At 33.9% G+C, this 19,196-nt stretch overlaps 1 protein-coding gene across 1 annotated transcript in view; it reads right to left on the bottom strand.

The window, feature by feature from the left end:
• Positions 1-19,196, bottom strand: part of LOC141390543 (uncharacterized) — a 126,597-nt gene that overhangs the window by 59,089 nt on the left and 48,312 nt on the right. The window contains exons 3-4 of the mRNA XM_073963490.1: positions 14,932-15,000; positions 14,703-14,751 (exon numbers count right to left, since the gene is read on the bottom strand). Coding sequence (XP_073819591.1) covers positions 14,703-14,751; positions 14,932-15,000 — 118 coding nt within the window. The remainder of the gene's footprint in view (positions 1-14,702; positions 14,752-14,931; positions 15,001-19,196) is intronic.

Raw genomic sequence — 19,196 nt, 5'->3', positions numbered from 1 at the left:
CTCTTGGACCATGATGTACTTTTGGAAGTAATCTTGCGAACCATATTAGGTTCGATTTTAGACCGAATCGGTTACTCCCTTCGACTATTTTAGTGAACATTTTTGAACTTTTATGGTGGAGGTACCGATATGACTTAAATTTAATTTAGACAAAACTTTACGAGATCCATAACTTGGACCGAGAGTTATCACGAGCTCCAACCTGCCAGACAAACAGAGATACAGACGGACGGACGGTTGTAAGTACTTTTATCTTGGCTGAAACGAATATCGTCCAAACATATGTGAAGTCTTAAATCATTATTTTGATGAAATCTATACGATACAATCCTAGTGTATATAATCTCGTAATCTAAAGTCTGAGGTTACAATTATACTTCGGTAATGATAAGTAAAAGTCAAGTGACGCACAAAAATTCATTTGTCATACTGTTTAGCAAATTTGTCTAAAATAGAATAACAATATTTTGGCGATGCACAATGGTCCCAAATCCAAATTTTCTGGCCAAAACTATTTCAACGTCCATTTTGTATTGAAATTAATTATTATTTATAATAAATGTGTACAAACAGCAATTCTTACGTTTTATCGACCAAAATGACCAAAAACTGCCAAAATTTGTTGAACAGGGTGGTCCCGTTGTGTGGGGTCTAAACCAAAACATTGACCTATGTTAATAATTTTTGGTACGAAGGATACATATCTTCCAAGAGGTCAAAATACCAAATTTCAGCCGAATCGGTCATAAAGTGTCGCTATAATCCACAAAATATCTAAAATCGGACGATACTTTTATGTGGGGTCTATGACAAAAAATTTACCTATTTTCAAAAAAATTATACATACTTGTTTTCTACACTCTGAAACCCTTAAATATGAATTTTAAGGAAAATCGGTTGATAGACGTGGGTATTACCGTTCTATTCCAGTCAGTTCTATTCCGTACAGTCACAACAGGTATTTACAAAAAATTCTCCCATCTTAAAATAGAAAAATCCACTTTATTTTAACTGTGCTATCTTTCAAAATAGATTTGGAGGTTTGGACATTTTTTTCAAAAGTTTAAGTATATTTAAAAAAATATTTGTAAAAAAATAATTTTTAATATATATAAAAACATTGATTTTATTACGCTAATTTTACAAATGTGATCGTTCTTTTTGTAAATATTATGAAAGTACTCATTAACAGCTTCCCGATTCATAATAACTTTGGTCTCACTTCTGTATATTTATGCAGCGACGCAATACAACACAAATTGTATATTTTACAGCAGAAAGTCTGTTTTATTTTTACATAAAAAAGTGTCAACTTTGGTACTGCGTCAATCAAGGAATACTAACGTTATTTACAAAAACTAATTATTTTTAGATGACTTGATGCGTCTTTTATTATTTTGTGCAAAAAAATTAAAATTTCGAAACTTCAAAAATAGTCCACGAAGGACCGACCCTTCATACATTTTATTCAATAGATTTTTTTTATATATTTCCATTCCCATAATACTGAACTCGTTATTTTTGTTATAACCGAATGAGTTTTAAGCCTCGAGAGCTCTATACAGTTCGAATAAATAATAGACATGGGGTATATTCATTAAGGAATTAGCATTTGATAGTGGTATGATATGACATGAAGAAGTAATTCAGATTTTATTGGAAGTTTCTCTCAAAAACAGCTTACAAACAAAAATTTTTAAAATATTTTCTTACAAAACTTGTTAATGATGTACATTTTCTGTTCAGAAACTTAAGAAAATATGTATAAGTTTTAATTTTAAATCTTCAAATATACAAACATTTTTATGAGAAAAAATATAATAACTAGTTACAGTAGCTTAAAAAATTTTGTTCGACCAAACCATTTCGGGGGGGGCCCGGGCCCCCCGTGCCCCCCCCCCCCCCTGCGTACGTCCCTGATGTCGAATATTTAGTTAAATAAGTAGTTACGACTTTAGGTAGCAAAAGATTAACTTTTTTAATGGAAACAAGTAAGAACAGCGTTAAGTTCGGTCGGGCCGAACTTTTTATACCCTCCACCACAAATTTCAGCCATTTCGGTGGATTAATGTGGCCACTACCTTCAAAATACCGAAATTCGGAAGGTACCGTTCTATGGGGGCTATATGATGGCGGGGACCTATACCTAAAAATGTCTGGGGGAAAGTTTTATACGCCTAAAGAAGACCAAATACCAAATTTCAGCCATATCGGTGTGATAATGAGGCTAAACGTTCAAAATATCGAAAATCGGGAGATATTGTATTATGGGGGCTATATCAACACGTGGACCTATGTATATAAACATTTTATGGTAGAAATGTTTCTTAGCCTCTGGAAACACAAAATACAAAGTTACAACCGATTCTTTGGTCAAATGGGTCTAATACCTTCAAAATATATTAAAATGACGCGTACTTTATAAGGGGTCTTATGTGGGGACTATACCAAAACGTGGACCTATATAACCCAACTTTGGTAGGAATGTTTTCTGGGCTCTGAAGACACAAAATACCAAATTACAACCAATTCTGTGGTCAAATGGGTCTAATACATTCAAAATATATTAAAATGACGCGTACTTTAGATGGGGCCTTATATGGGGGTTATACCAAAACGTGGAACCCAACTTTGGTAGGAATATTTTTTGGCCTCTGGAGACACAAAGTACCAAATTACAACCAATTCGGTGGTAAAATGGGCCAAATATCTTAAAAAATCCTTTAAACGACGACGCGTCACGCGTCATTTTGTATGGGGGCTATACGAAAGCGTGGACCTACATAGCCCGCTTTCAATACCAAAAGTCCTACGTAAATATGACATATTTTCCCAAAATTTCATCAACCTACGTCAATCCGTTCGGACGCTAGAGTGATTTCCACAGACGGACAGACGGACGGACATGGCTATATCGATGTAGAATTGCACGCTGATCAAGAATATATATACTTTGTGGGGTCTACAATGATTATTTCGAGTAGTTACAAACGTAGTGACAAACTTAATATACCCCCATCCTATGGTGGAGGGTATAAAAATAACTACTTATTTATGGCGACATACCCTTGTTAAAAAAATGAACTCACCATCACATTTAAAATTTGAGAATACATGTGTCGGGTGATCATGTCCAATCCGATGAATAGCGTTTATTCTCAAAATTGTCACAAACCATTTTGTACAATAAAAATTGTGTTTTAAATGATATTCATAAATTTTATGAGGAAAAATTTAAGATTTCGAGTTTTGATTGGATCATTTGCTACACACTTGTCAAACATACACAAAAGGCTTTCATCTCCAGGACAAGAATGTTTGATATTTTAAAAGCCGCTTAAAAAAGGAAGCCGTGTAAAAAAAGTTTTTAACGAATTTTTAAATTTTTAATACATTTACCAGCTTCTCATAAGTATACCTAAACCACATTTTGAGATAAATTTTGTGCTAAGCCGCAGACATGACATTGCCACAATTGTCAGAATTAAAACATTAATTTCAAACTGACACATTGTCATACTTTCTGGTTTCAGCGGGCAAATAATTGTTTGTTTTCAAATTCGCTTAGCAAAGATAAAGGCATTCGTTTAAAATGCTCCAGGGAGCTCATTACGGTTTAACATACAATTACGGAAAACAAAATCTCAGTACTTAGTTCAAAAACAATTCTTTGCGAAAGAAAATTTTGCGGCATACTTGAATGCCTTTGGAACTTGATTTTTTTTTCCTAAATTGGCGTTTTTAATTTCCATTATTGTTGTTCAGAGAGTTCTTTGTTGTTTTCGAATTGTTGCTTCCTTGGTGGAAAAATATTATCCTCACAACTGGTTGACAGACACCATATAGATATAAGGGGAATGGATGTTCGCAGGTTCGTCTGTTTGCTACTACGGTACTTTTTAAACACTTTTGGCATATCATTAGTGTTGTTGTTACGACCACTGCTTTAACAATTCTTATCTCTGTCGCTGTTCTTGTTGCTTTGCTTATTGTTTTGCTCTTGAGGTTTCCATTTCTTCCACGACCCAACTAATTATTCGCTTTTGAGGTTTTTAAAAAATTTATTTTTGTTGCTGTTTTCTTTTTTCTCCATCATACTTGATGACACTTTGTCGTGGTTGTATTTAATATTTCGATAGCTGTCAATGAGTTCCTTTTGTGTTGCGAAACTTTCACTGATTTTCTTAGTGTTTCCTGAAGCAACATTAAGCAGAAGAAATAAAAAAGTTTTATTTTCCTTGCAGCCGAAAAAAGTTGACAAAAATTTAATTGCTTACAAATGTTTGAATTACATCAATTTGAAATCTTAAACTCACTTAGTTTCCTTTTCATTCGCTTTGTTTCTCATTGCTATTGTGATGTTTCAATTCCCTTGCGGTTTCGTAGTTTTACTTTTCCTGTTGACAAGCAACGACCATGGAAAGTGATAGTGAGTACAAGTGTCACTTGCCATTGTCACAAGTTGTTCCAGACATTTTACTGAATATTATCATTGAGATATTTGTGTTGTTGCTCCTGAGCATTATTTAAGTATTAATTTTTTCCTTAAGAACCACAAGTGGAGAGTTATTTAGTTAGTAAACTCTATTGGTTTAAAACACCATCTCTTTGGATGGTAGATATTTAATACGTCTGAAATTGGCAGCCGCACATTGATTCATAATTAGAATAGAAATAATAGAAATGTTACTGGGCAATAGAAATGAAAACAACATCGTCAGGCAGAGAAAATAATACCCTGAGGATAACTATTAGCCTGGGCACATTGCACAGTGTCACGACCGTGACCAAAAATGGTCAAAGTCAGGTACTTCGGAATACAAATTTAATGATAAGAATATAAAGAAAACATTTCAATTTGATGGAATTTTATTCATGGTATTGATTTGTCAAGTAGTTTTGTCCATGTGAAGGTTCAAATCCGATAATTGTTGGAAATGTGTATTTTTGTCATTATTGTACTTAAATTAATAAATTGTATTATGCTCCAAAATTTTAATATTTAAAAAAATTTATCGTTCTAAAATAAATTTTCAAGATTGTTTTAGATGTAATAAACATAGATTTAATTTTGTTTGGGAGTAAATAGTGATAATATGATGTTTACAGCTACACAAGTCTGTGGTACTTAGTAAATTGACTTTGTGAACCAAATTTACAAAATTAATGGAGTGGGGAAAAAATTGTATAAAAGTGTATATCGATATTATTTGCTGTTTGAGTTGCGAAAAGTGAGTACTTCAAAAGTACAAAGGTTCCAGCTGCAGAGGTTTGCAGACGAACATGTCATTTCTCTTTTTCAGCGACCACCTCACTCAGAGGATACCCCTTGTTTAACGAAGCGTTTTGAAGTGTTGCCTATAGCTCGAAAACAAATGAACCCAGCATCATATATTTTTGTGGGCTTATTAAGTACCTAATAATCTTGCTTTAAAACGAGAAAACTTTAAAAATATCCATTACAAAAATGGCGAACAACGAAAATCAAAAATTGAACGTTTTTGACCACTAATCGGTCAAAAAATGTTTTTAAAGGAAATTTCACATATAAAAAGACAAGAGTTTGATATATTCAATATGCTCACAAACAATATGAAGACTAAACACCAAATTTCAGTCATTTCGGGTGGATATTGAGGCTGCAACACACAAAATACCGAAAATGAGGAGGCACGGTTCTATGGGGGCTATAGGAAGACGAGGACCAATACCGACAGATTTCTGTAGGAAGGTTATAAGCCCCTAAAACGAAGACTTAATACCAATTTCAGCCATTTCGGTGTTATAATCAGGCTAAAACCTCCAAAATACCGAAAATCGTGATCTACCTCCTATGGGGGCTATATGAAGTCGTGGACCTATGCAGACAAATTTCAAGGTGAAAGTATTATACCCCCAACGAAGACTAAATACCAAATTTCGGTATAATAATGATGATAAAATCTTCAAAATACCGATAATCGGGAGATACCGTTCTATGGAGGCTATATAAAAACGTGGACCTACGCCCACAATTCTCTGCTAAAATGTTTTATACTTTGCCGAAGACTAACCACCAAATTTGAATACTTTCGGTTGGTCATTGTGTCTAAAACATTCAAAATACCGAAAATCGGGAGGTACGGTTCCATGGGGGCAACATGAAAACGTGGACCGATCATCCCAATTTTTTGTTCTGTAGATTGTAAATCAATAATATGTACGTGTACCAAAGTTGATGCACCTAAGATAACTCCTTCTATTTTTGGCCACTGTTAATATGAACTCGCGACAGTGTGCATCGCAATATGTGGCGAGTTCATATAAACGGTGGCCAAAAATAGAAGGAGTGGATGAATTTTGGTACACGTACTTATTGCTACTTACAATCTCGAGGGCGAAAAAATTGAGAAGGTCGGTCACCTTCTGGTATAGCCCCCATATAACGGTACCTCCTAACTTTTGGATATTTCGAATATTTTAGCTAAAATCATTGACCAAATTGGCTGAATTTTTACATACAGGGTTCCCAAATGACAAACAAACTTTCCGAGTAAAAATTATGGGCATAGGTCCACGTTTTGATATAGACCCCATATAACGGCACCTACCGATTTTCGTATTTTGAAGATTTTACCTAACTTTTTCAATCAAATAGGCTGAATTTTTGCATTGAGGGTTCCAAAACACTTTACTGATAAAATTTATGGGTATAGGTCCACGTTTTGATATAGCCCCAATAGAGCGGTACCGCGGTATTTTGAGGGTTCAAGCCACGTATATTTATTATATTATATTATACTAGCATGTGCCCGCTACTTCGTTAGCGAAAAGTTGTCATTTATAGAACAGGAGATACAAACAGACCCCGTTTTATTTATTCCAGAATTAATAAAATGGAAAAATTTATTTAAATTACAATATTTGATTCCTGACCTGCCCAATACCAACGGAACAACATTACTACTTTCCGCACCCCTTTGGCCGGTTTCTGAAAGACGATGCTAATTTAAATTCGTTCTAATTACTTCCTGTTATGTAGAATTTTTTGTTCGTTCGAAAACAAAAATGCGTTTAAAAAAATTTTCAAAAATTTGAATTGAAATCATCTTAGTGGAACAGGCCATTAGAATAGTTTAATTCATGTTAACCTATTACACTTAAAGTCACTTACCTTCATTCAATAATTTTGTACTATTTATTACTTGTTTGTACATATTGTACGCATTTTCCATTATCCCATTTATTACTTTTCGTAAGCTTATAACTATATTTTCCAATACCGCCTCTAAATCACCCAATTCTAATTTTAGTACCTTTCGTACTCTTATAGTACGCATTTCCAAAACCACCTCCACATCTCAACTGTACACACCAACACTGCCCCTAATACCAAAATTCAAACTCTGTCCGTACACCTTTTGTATTGGGAGTACCATTTACCAAGTTTTTGTATCTTTCATTTACCTACGAACGTATGTCCAAAGCTCTTTCGTAGCAACACTGACCTCATTTTCAAACTTCCGAATTCTAAGGCTATCCCTAGACCCAAGTCAATATTTAATACCTTTTGTACGTACTAAAGTATTTCCAAAACCAACAATACACAAAATTTCCCATAATACCAAATTACGGTATACCCCTGCGCCGTATACCAAATTAAGTAGAATTTAGTATTCTTTGTATATTCATAGCAGGTACTTCCAAAACCACATCCACATCTCATTTAATAATTATACCCTATACCACAATGTGGAAAAGGGTATAATAAGTTTGTTTTCCCAAAAATTCATGTAACGCCGCGAAATATTCGTCGTAGACCCCTCATGTGGTATACCAAACTTCATATCTCGACGAGATAAAGCGATTTAGCGATGTGTGTCCGTCCGTCCGTCTGTCCGTCCATTAAAAATTGTAATCAAGCTAGAGGCCGCAATTATGGACCGATTGTCACGAAATTTAGTATGGAGGTCGGGTTTGGACCAGAATAGAACTGATTAGTTTTTGGCGATAATCGTGAAATGTTAAAGGGATGAAATGGACCAAAAACAAAATTTTTGCTCGATTTTGTAGCCGCTCTGTAGGTCGCAATAATAGTCCGATCGGCGCGAAATTTTAAACGTAGTTTTGGTTTGAGATGAAGAAGTAGCGTGGAAGTCAACGGTATGATCGGATAATATTTAGCGGGTTAAATTGATCAAAACTTTTGTGTGAAAATTGGTAAAATTTCTAATGCACATCTTATAACAGCTAGCCCGGAAAGCTAGTGCACAGGGATAGTGGTATAGGGTATCACATGGTCGGCCCCGTCCGACTATAGTCTGTTCTTACTTGTTTTAGTATACTTATGGTACGTATTTCTAAAATTCAATACCAAAAAAACCTAATACAAAAACTCAGAATTTTAGCTCAATCCATACACCCAATAAAAAAAATTTAGTACCATTGATACCTTAGATACTCTTATAGAATGTATTACAAACACCGACTCCATATCACAAACCTACACACAAACAGTAACCCAATGCCAAATTTCAGAAAATCACTTCTGTACTTAAACCCAATATAGTACCGTTTAGTACTTTTCGTAGAAACATCTCCACATATCAAATATCAGAATTAGTCCATATTTATATTAGGCAATTTTCCTTCCGGCAATTGTCAGTTTGCTGGAGAGAGAGGTGAGGCATATGGTAACCCTTTGCATCTCAACACCCTCTCTCACCGACAAAATGACAATTGCCGCAAGGAAAATTGCCTAATGTAAATATAGACTTTCAACTCTATCCCTACAATCTATACGAAAATTAGTATTACATAGTACTTTTCGTATATTTTCTGTACGTATTTCCAAAACCACCTCCATTTCTCTACCCTACCGCTTTAGTACTTTCCGTACACATAAGTACGAATTTCCAAAATTACCACCGTATTACAACTCCAAACTCCAACATTAATCTTAATTCCAAATTTCATGATTCTAGTTATATTAAAATTTTACAAAATTTTGAAACAGTTAGTACGCATAAGTACGAATCTCCAAAACTATCTCAATCCTAAATTCCAACAATAATCTTAATACCAAATTTCAGAATTCCAGCTCCATCCCTTTACACAAATTTCCAAAACGACCTAAAACTTACAATCCAACAGTAATCTTAATTCTTAATCTCAGGATTCCAGCTCTAGGTCTATCCGTTCACCCAAATCCAAATTGTACCAAATTTAGTACTCTTCGAACCCATATGTGCTAATTTCTATAATTACCTCCATATCTCAAACCTACACTCTAACGGTAATCTTAATTCCAGATCTCAGGATTCATGCTCTATCCGTTCACCCAAATTCAAATTGCACCAAATTTAGTACTTTTCGTACCCTCATGTACGAATTTTCAAAACATCCTCCATATCTCAACATACACTCTAACAGTAATTTTAATTCCAAACCTCAGAATTCCAGCTCTATCCATTCACCCAAATCCAAATTGTTCTAAATTTAGTACTGCTTAGTACTTTTCGTACCCATATATGCTAGTTTCCAAAACTACCCCCATATCTCAAACCTGCACTCTAACAGTAATCTTAATTCCAAATCTCAAGATTCCAGCTCTATTCGTTCACCCAAATTGTACGAAATTTAGTACCATTTTGTACTTTTCGTTCCCATAAGTACGAATTTCCAAACCTACCTCAAACCTACAATCCAACAGTAATCTTAATTCCAAATTTCAGTATTCCAGCTTTATCCGTTTACCCAAATCCAAATTGTACCAAATTTAGTACTCTTTGTACCTATAAGCACGAATTTCCAAAACTACGTTGATCCTAAATTCCAATCTTAATTGCAAATCTCAGGATTCCAGCTCTATCCGTTCACCCAAATCCAAATTGTACCAAATTTAGTACAATTTTGTACTTTTCGTACCCATAAGTACGAATTTCCAAAACTACCTCAATCCGAAACTCCAACTCCAACTCAATACCAAATATCAGAATTTCTGCTCTAGCCGTTTGCCCAAATCCAAATTGTACCAAATTTAGTCCCATTTAGTACTTTTCTCTTTATCTCAATTCTACGCTCCAACAGTAATCTTATTTTAAAATTTCAGCATTCCAGCTCTATCCATTCATCCAAATTCAAGTCGTACCAAATTTAGCACCATTTTGTACTTTTCGTACACATGTGAATACATTTCCAAAATCACCACCTTTTTACAAACTTACATCTCAACCTTAATTCTCATTTCAATTTTCAAGCTTTTAGCTCTATTCATTCACATAATACAAAATGGAACGCAATTTAGTACATTTTAGTACTATTCGTACAATTTTATTTCGAATTTCTAAAAACCCGTTGGTACATCTATCATACACTCCATCAGTAACCCTCATTCCAAATTGCAAAGTTCTAACACTACCGGTTCGCCAAATACAAACGGTACCATGTTTAGTACCTTTTAGTACTTTCCGTACCGTTCCCGTACGAATTTCCAAAAACCCAGCCTTATCTGACACATTCGGACCAAGGCTGACTTTCACCTAAAATTTCACGATTCTAGCTTCAGCCGTTTCGTCTGGGCGTTGATGAATCCTAAAGTCAGTCAGTGAGTCAATCACTTTACTCTTTTATTAATATAGGTTATATGTTATATACATATGAAGAAAAGACAAAATTTTTTAGTTTTCCATAAAAAAAATTAAAATTTTTTTTTTAAGCTACATGAATGATTTTTGGTACATACATTGGGAAAACAATCCCATTCTTAAATCAGTTCGAGATACTAATTTTGGTTGTTGCGCGCAAAAGTTATGGCGGTTTCAATTCTGATAAAAAGAAAAAAATCTTTAAAAGACTCTAATCATTATATTGAGAAACTCTCTTAATTAGGGGCTCCCTACATACTATATGTTTACTGAGGTCCCATAACTTTAGTGAAAAAGTTGTAAATTTTCGCGGAAATTAGGAAAGCATTCAAAACAATTGGTAGTTTACAACTTGTTCTAATAAAATTCAAGCTGTTTATGCATCTGAAAAATATATAAAAAATATGTACGTAATCTAAACATCGCGAAGATTCAAATGAAACCAAAACTATACAAATCCGTTTAGCGGTTTGCATATTATAGCAAAAAACAAAAAATATATTGAGGAAATTTATAAAATTGTTGTAAGAGAAAATATTTATTAAAATTTATTTTGTGAGTTAGTTGAACAAAATGTAAGAAAAATAGGTCGGAGTTTTTCTTCTATTTTAGTTAAATTCCACGCAATAAATCCCATTTTTTATTCTAATCACTTCTCGAAAACACGCTAACATCTAGCAGATGATATGGATATCTTTCAAATAAATGTTGGGTTCCTTTAAATGGGGTATAATCTTGAAATAAAATTGTATCGGGTAATGTTCATTTTGAAATGCGTGTAAATCGCGAAATCCTCAAAATCACTTGATGCGCATGCGGTTTACCAATACAGCGAATTCTTCTCTTTTAATTTGTACACATTTGCCAGGATTTACTTTGGCCGCTAAGATGTAGCATCGTCTGCAGTTTAGTGTGCAACAAACTGTATTACGCTTATATTTTGCACAAAGTGCATACACTTTTTATGCGCATCCGATTTCACTATCAACCGTGAAAAAATACATCGATCTAAACATATTTCAATAAAATCCATCAAGAACCGTGGATGTAGCATCACACAGTATTTTTTGGATAAATCGGATACAGCTCCCATGCCACTAAATTTTTCAAACCGCTGTTTTCGCACAAACGCGAGTGATGATTCACTTTCTTCATTGAAATGGAAACGATCCACATAAAACGCGAATTAGTCAGCGATATTTTGAAAAACATTTTTCGCAAATTTTTCAATTTTTGCAGTAGCCGTTTCCGCCGTTCTAGTAGATGGATTTTTACGATCTGTGATTCATATGATCCGGATCGTCGAAAAACTAAAATATCGCGGGGTAACAGCACACTCAAACCGATATTGTAAATACTGTACCCAAAAAATAGGTTTTTTAGAAAAAATATCGCACTAAATTTTTGCCTTTGGCAGTAGATTACTCTGCTGCTGTGTGGGCTACATACTTAATATACATATCAGATTATGCGAAATCGCATAATCCTATAATTGGTTTTTCGAAATATCCGAATGCGCGTCCCAGTTACATAAAAAATACAAAAAACACCTGAAATCCGGCTTCAAAATGTCAGCATCCATAAAAGGTGGATGCAGTGGAAATTTTGGAAAGTGATACATTAGAAGTGTAATCTTCGTTTTGTATTCTCCAACTTTTACTTTGGACAGATGTCCGTCATTTGAATGGTTTAATCAGAAATCGAATAGCAATGTAAAAAACCTGTTTAGATTCAACGTGTTTTTACCTATGGTTTTTCCTTTACGCGGTCGTAGCTACCACGTAAATTAAATTTTTTTGCTAAATTTTTGAGCTTTGTACAAAAACATCTAAATTAATCAAGCAATAGTCATAGTTACTGGCAAACTACAATAGTTCGCGTATTATAATAGTGCAAACCTTGGCTTCATGGAAACTAAAAAATTTTGACTTTTCCTCATATACATATTATATTTTTTATATTTCATGTTTCATATTTTATATTTTCTACTTCATATTTTGTATTTTATATTTCGTATTTTATATTTTGTGCTTTATATTTCATTTATTTTATTATATATATTTTTTTTATATTTCATTTATTTTACATTTTACATTTCATGTTTTATATTCTATATTTTATATTTTTATTTTATATTTTTTATATATTTATTTTATATTTTTTATACTTTTATTATATATTTTATATATTTTACCGTATAATATATAAGCTTCACCTAAATTAAACATTTAGAAAATCCTATTTATTTCGAAAATTTGACCTTTTATACGCCACGATTCTTCAGTAAAAGATCAATTAAATTTTAATTTATGACCTAAAAACAATTATATTGTTCGACAAGATACGAAATGAAAACTTCGACCCAAATGTTCCACGAAATGCATTTCGTAAAATAATTTATCCATTAAAAATGACAGCAATTAAATATTTCATTTCATTTGATTTCTTTGTCGTTTTTGCCCAGTTTCTATTAGCCTGGAAAGTAATTAAAATGAAATGCTATTTTTCTCTTGTGGTATGTTTTTGCAACAAAGTGGTGGAAGAGTGAGAGTGGAGGGAGAATCGTCCCACACAATGGCTATTTCAACTTTCATTGCTAAACGATGATTTAGATTCAAAACTCTTTGGCAAATGTAATCAGTCGCACAAAGATATACGAGGACGACATAGAAAAGCCTCTAGAAATTATTGCATTCATCCAATTTAAGACAGTGGAAGCAGGCAGCATCAGTGGAGATGGCAAACTGAGTGTAACAAATTAAGCCCAACAAATAAATGAATAAAAAAAACTACAATAAAACGAGAATGATGGAAGTGTTAGGCGGAATAGAGTTGCCATAGTAAGTATTTTAGTTAAATCCTTCTAAATACTTAAATCAACCGTTCTTTTGTGGTTTCACGCGTTTTAATTGTTCTAATCTTCGGAGTTGATACATAAAAGATCATGTTTTTTGGTGTAGGTCTGAGATAGTTCTGGTACTTCCCAACTCTACTGAAAAACGGTCAACGTTTAAATCTTGATAGAAGGAACGACCGGCCTTCCGTCATATTAAGTGACAACGTAGTGACAAAAGGTAGCTGCACCTTCTATACCTATACCTCCTATAGACAGACAATTTCTCCGACTATCCCCATGCACTTCATAAACACATATTTCTCCTTTTTCTCTTATTTTTTCTACTAAAAAACTGGCAACCCTTTTGCTATAAAAAATAAGTGACCTATTTTGAAATGAAAGCCTTTCTTTGCTAGTTGGTTGTCTGTTTTTTAGGCAACTAATTACAATTGAAAACATTAGCGTTCTTTCACGAAGCGAAACTGACTTTGAAAAAGACAAATTAAATAGCGACAGATGACGGCCCATAGAAATCAAAAGTTTTCCATACTCCTGCCACAGGCAGCAATTTTGGTTATTTTTGTTGTTGTCGATGTTTATTCGTGGTAGAAAATAAATGTAACCCTTTCCCTTATTTCTACTGCTAATACTATTTGACTCTGTCTGACTGAATCGTCTGTCAGTGTGCGTGTGCTGTGCCTTTTGCTATGCCCATTTTAGCGGCGGCATTACCCCACAAATCCTTAAAAGACTTAAGGAATTTAAAAAAGAAGAATTTAATGCTATCCCCGCTTCTTATGCTCTACCAGTGTTTTCTACAATTCGTTTCAAGTCTTAGTTTTAACAGGAAGCATGAAATGGAAGGCATAAACGAACGAACTAACGTCACAAAAAGACGTTAATGGTAGAGAGAAAAATTACACCCTCATTTATAGAAACGGTCGTAATTAGAGAGCGACAACAAACGTTACTGGCAAACGGCAAATAGGCGTTTAAAAAGCGATGTTTGTAATTTGAGTTTAAAAAAATTACTGCAAATTAGGTTAAGGAAATTAGAGCTGCGAAAGAAAAAAGTAACGCACACATACACAGAATGGAGAAAGTAGAAGTATAATAACAATAACAACGATATTACTAATTCGTTTAAAAGTTCATAAATCATTGGGTTCTTTTTTGAAAACTGACTTGAAGAAGGATACTGGAATAAATAAGGCACTTTTTTAATTTTAAAGTAAACTTACCGTTTGGCAAAGTCATCGAATTTAAAAGTTTTCTCCACAACATGGTCATCTGTCGAAAGATAGAAAGAAATTAAAGGTCAAAATTATGAAAAAGACCGGGTCATACATAATATTTGCAAAACATTCTTCAAAGCGGAGTTAAATTAAAGAAGTGAAGCGTTATAGTGATATGTTTGAAGGATGTTTGACGAATTTCTTAAAAATATATCCACTTCATTGGCAAACTTACCTTCGACTTCTTCATTCTCTTCATCATCACTGCGATCCGACTCATCCTCGTTGTTTTCTTCTGGTTCAACTGCAATAAAATAAAATTGAAAAATAACAACATTTATTAATAGAAATGTAAAATATTTTTTTTTAAATAATATCTATGTTTAGTTTGTCATTCGTAACGCATTAAAATAATCATTTGAACCTACAAAGTAAATATAGTTTTGATCGGGACAAAATTCGGAGTCGACATAGTCTTTCTTGTCAGATCGTTTATTGGAGATTCTCTAGCATTAGAACAATCATTTAGCTTGTTCGCCAGCACCCGTTCCGATGACCGGTGACAAGAGCGAGAAGACCTTATTAATGCCAAAGAAAAATGAAGCTCACAATGTAAAACATTCGACCAAGGAGGGTAGTTAACGGCAACAGTCTTAAACACCTCGAAATAAATTAACTCACATGAATGTCGCAAGAAAAACCAAGTGGATTATGTTGTGATATATGGTAGGCAGGGTTTGTGGGACGTGCGATCTAATAGAGAATCAAATATCGACTCGGACCACTACCTTGTTGCAAGAAATGTTGGTGGCAAATATATTACGAACTGGCACAACACAAAAACTGGACATCGGGAAACAGCATACCAAACCAATTTCTTCTCGGGAACAGCCTTCATTGCTAAAACACATCAGCGCAATGCACTATAGGTAATTTGGACAGGTTCTTAGGCAAAAAGTAAATTTTTGCACTTTTAACAGCGCGAGTTTTCTAATTTGATTCGAAGCAAGAACATGTCAAATTATACGGATGTGCAATTTGTTTTCAAAGCTATGCAAAACTCGCGGTATAATTCGAAGTTAAGATCAAAATTTCGAAAACAAAATAAAAACAAGTAAGAAAAGTCTATAGTCGGACGGAGCCGACCATGGGATACCCTATACCACTATCCCCGGACAATCGCTCTCCACGGAACTTCTTTTCAATGATTGTGAAAATTTAATTATCAAATATCAGAGATGTAATGTATAATACTTATGACAAAAACCAAAAAGTTATATAGCATGACAAAGACATTTTTGTAGCAGGAAAGGAAAATTTAGTTCACACAAACTAAAATGTAATGAAACCCACTTATATAGTTCTACTACTTCCGTTGTTTAACCCCGCTACGTTATTGAAATTTTTACCAATTTCACACAAAAGTTTCAGTCCATTTAACCCGCTAAGTATTATCTGATCTTCACGTTGGTTTGAACGCTTCTTCATCATAAACTCAAACTTTGTTTAAAATTTTGCGGGTTATTATTCTTACTTTATTACAGAGCCGCTACAAAATTGGTTAACATTTTGTTTTTGGTCCATTTCATCCCCTGAACATTTCACGATCATCACCAAAAACTAATCATTTCTACTCTGGCCCGAACCCAACCTCCTTAAAAAATTCGTTACAATCGGTCCATAATTGCGGCCTTAAGCTTGTTTACAATTTTTAATGGACGGACACACATCGCTAAATCACTTTATCTCGTCGAGATATGAATTTGGCATACCAAATAAGGGGTCTAGGACGAATATTTCGTGGTGTTACATAATCTTTTGGAGAGACAATAAGTAGCATGGGATAAAAAATGTAGTTCTCTACACAGAACCCATTATATATTAGGCAGTAGGCCCGTTATCTAGCAAACACTTTATTGCAATTTACATCAGAGGAAAGGTCAGTAGTTTTTTCCATATGTAGGCTACTTTGCGAAATATATATGTTCTCAAGGAATTAAAATTCGAGCAAATATAAAATTTTTATATTTTTCATACAAAAGTAATGGTCCATTTCACTCGCCAAAAAAATTTTAGATCCTCATTCAAAATTGTAGGCATCTTTTTCGACCTATACTCTTACCCGGTGCAAAATTTCGTGACTATTTATGTATAATTGCGAGCGAGTTTATTATTACACTACCAACAAATAACGGAATATATTAGGCTGTAACTCTGTTATCTGATCATGCACACCAACATAATTGGCATCAATTGAAAGGTCAAGCGTTCCACTTTCAAGTATACCTCACTTGTCCGGAATATCACTTCCAGGAATTAAATATAAGCTGTATACTAAAAATTTTCGCAATTTTCACACAAAAGTTTTGGTCCATTTAACCCTCTAAATATTATCCGATCGCCATCTCAAATTGCGAGCTTCTCCTTTGTGATATACTCTTACCTTATTTAAAATTACGCGTTGATCGGACTATTATTGAGACCTACAGAGCCGCTAGAAAATTGGATAATTATTATGTTTTCGTCCCTTTCACCCGCTAAATATTTCACGATCAGCACCAATAAGAATAGGGATCTATTCTGATCTGAACCCGACCTCCATACAAAATTTTGTGACGATCGGTCCATAATTGCGGCCTGGAGCGTGTTTACAATTTATAATGGACAGACGGACGGGCACACATCTCAAAATCGCTTTATCTCGTCGAGATATGAAGATTGGTATACCACATTGGGGGTCTCCGACGAATATTTCGCGGTGTTACATGAATTTTTACCAAAACAAACTTATAATACCCTTTTCCACACTGTGGTATAGGGTATAAATATCAAAACTCAGAGCAGAATTTGTAAGAATTGTAAAGAAATATATAGATATGATATTCAGTGGAATGGTGGCGGTGTGTACTTCTGTTTTATAAAATAACTTTTTCCAAAATGTTTGTTACAGCGGAAAAAACGTCATATAGGGCACAACTTAAGAAAACAAAATAATAGTTTTTTGTTATAGACTTTTACAAAATTGTCCAACTTTGTCTGAAATTCTGACACCGGGAATATCTTCAGAAAAGGGTTCTGAACAAACTACATAATATACCAAGGTGCGATTTGCGTTTTTTTAGTTATATGACTTCTTTGAAGGTGCCCTCCTTTCAGAAAAAATATTTTTTTTTAATTTTTGATTTGGCGAAGAAAATATTAAACACAAAAAAGCATTCGATTTGAACTAAAAATACATTTTCTTTAAAGATATATTCACTATGTGTTGTAAAAATGTACAGAGGTGTCGTGGTCAACATGTTTGTTAATTACATCTGTAATACGTTCCACCTAGGGATCATGATTGCGCGGTTTATCTGGCCCTTTTAAAAAAATAATATTTATAAAGATCTCTTCGCGAATCAATATTTTAAACATATAAGTATTTATAAAAATGATTTGGCGGATCAATATTTTTGTTCATTATAACCTTTTTATGGTTTTAACCGCATTAATTGGGTTGGAATGAATAAAATAGGTAAAATAAAAATAAAAATAGGAACAACAAAATTTGTGCGTTATATCCGCCGTTCGTTAAAACCGTGTTCGTCTGTAATATTCTTATTAAAGATTACTTTTAAATATTATATATTAAAATTTTTAAAACAGTGCTTAAATTCGTCGCTATCCACTTGTACTTAAAAACGGGCCTGTCACTCCTAACAAATTGTAAGAAATTCTACTCGCGGGGTGACAATTTTTGTTCGTTATAATCGTTGTCGTTTTAAGAAGTTAAATGTCTGTTCAAATGTTAAGAAACAATTTTTTGGAACACAAAACTTTGTTCGTTATATACGTAGTTTCCTATAACCGATTTTCGCTATATCCGAATTCTACTGTGTAATTCTTTGTTTTAGCTTACTTTTGCATATAAAGCATTAAAAATGTATAAAAATCCCATAAGTCCACCGCTATTAGTTTTTGCCTCAAAAACAGGCCAAATTACCTATAGTGCAATGGCAAAATATTGCTCTCTCCAAGCAAAAAGGCGCAAAAACCGTACTGAAGTACCACACTACTTCGTCAAGACAACAAAAGTAGTACCCACTCCTGGGTACATAACGTTATAATTTTCTTCATTAAAAACGGATATGAAATGCATTACTTAGATTTAAGAAAATTGTGAATGACTAAACGTAATCGTGGTTGTGATATCTTACAAATCCGGGGTATTAAGAGACCACTAGTCCATCGGTGTTCTTCAATTTTTGCAGTAGCGTAGCAACTGTATTTGAACTGATGCTCGTTGAAACCAGAACGCCTCAACGAGTAATAGGCTTCGTTGTCAAGTCGATGTCGTGGCAAGAATGCCACGGTTGACCCCAGTCTCTCCACAAGTTAATACCTTATGGACATTCGAAATGTTACTAAAACAAGTAAAAAAATATCAGTCGGGTTTGCCGACAGAGATATACCCTCTGCCTATGTGATACAAAACATTCACCTACGGAAATGTAGTTT

This window comes from Musca autumnalis, unplaced genomic scaffold, assembly GCF_047663935.1.
Source record: "Musca autumnalis isolate F117 unplaced genomic scaffold, ASM4766393v1 scaffold_1, whole genome shotgun sequence".
In the NCBI taxonomy this organism is placed as follows: Eukaryota; Metazoa; Arthropoda; class Insecta; order Diptera; family Muscidae; genus Musca; species Musca autumnalis.
This window is presented reverse-complemented; position numbering and strand designations above follow the sequence as displayed.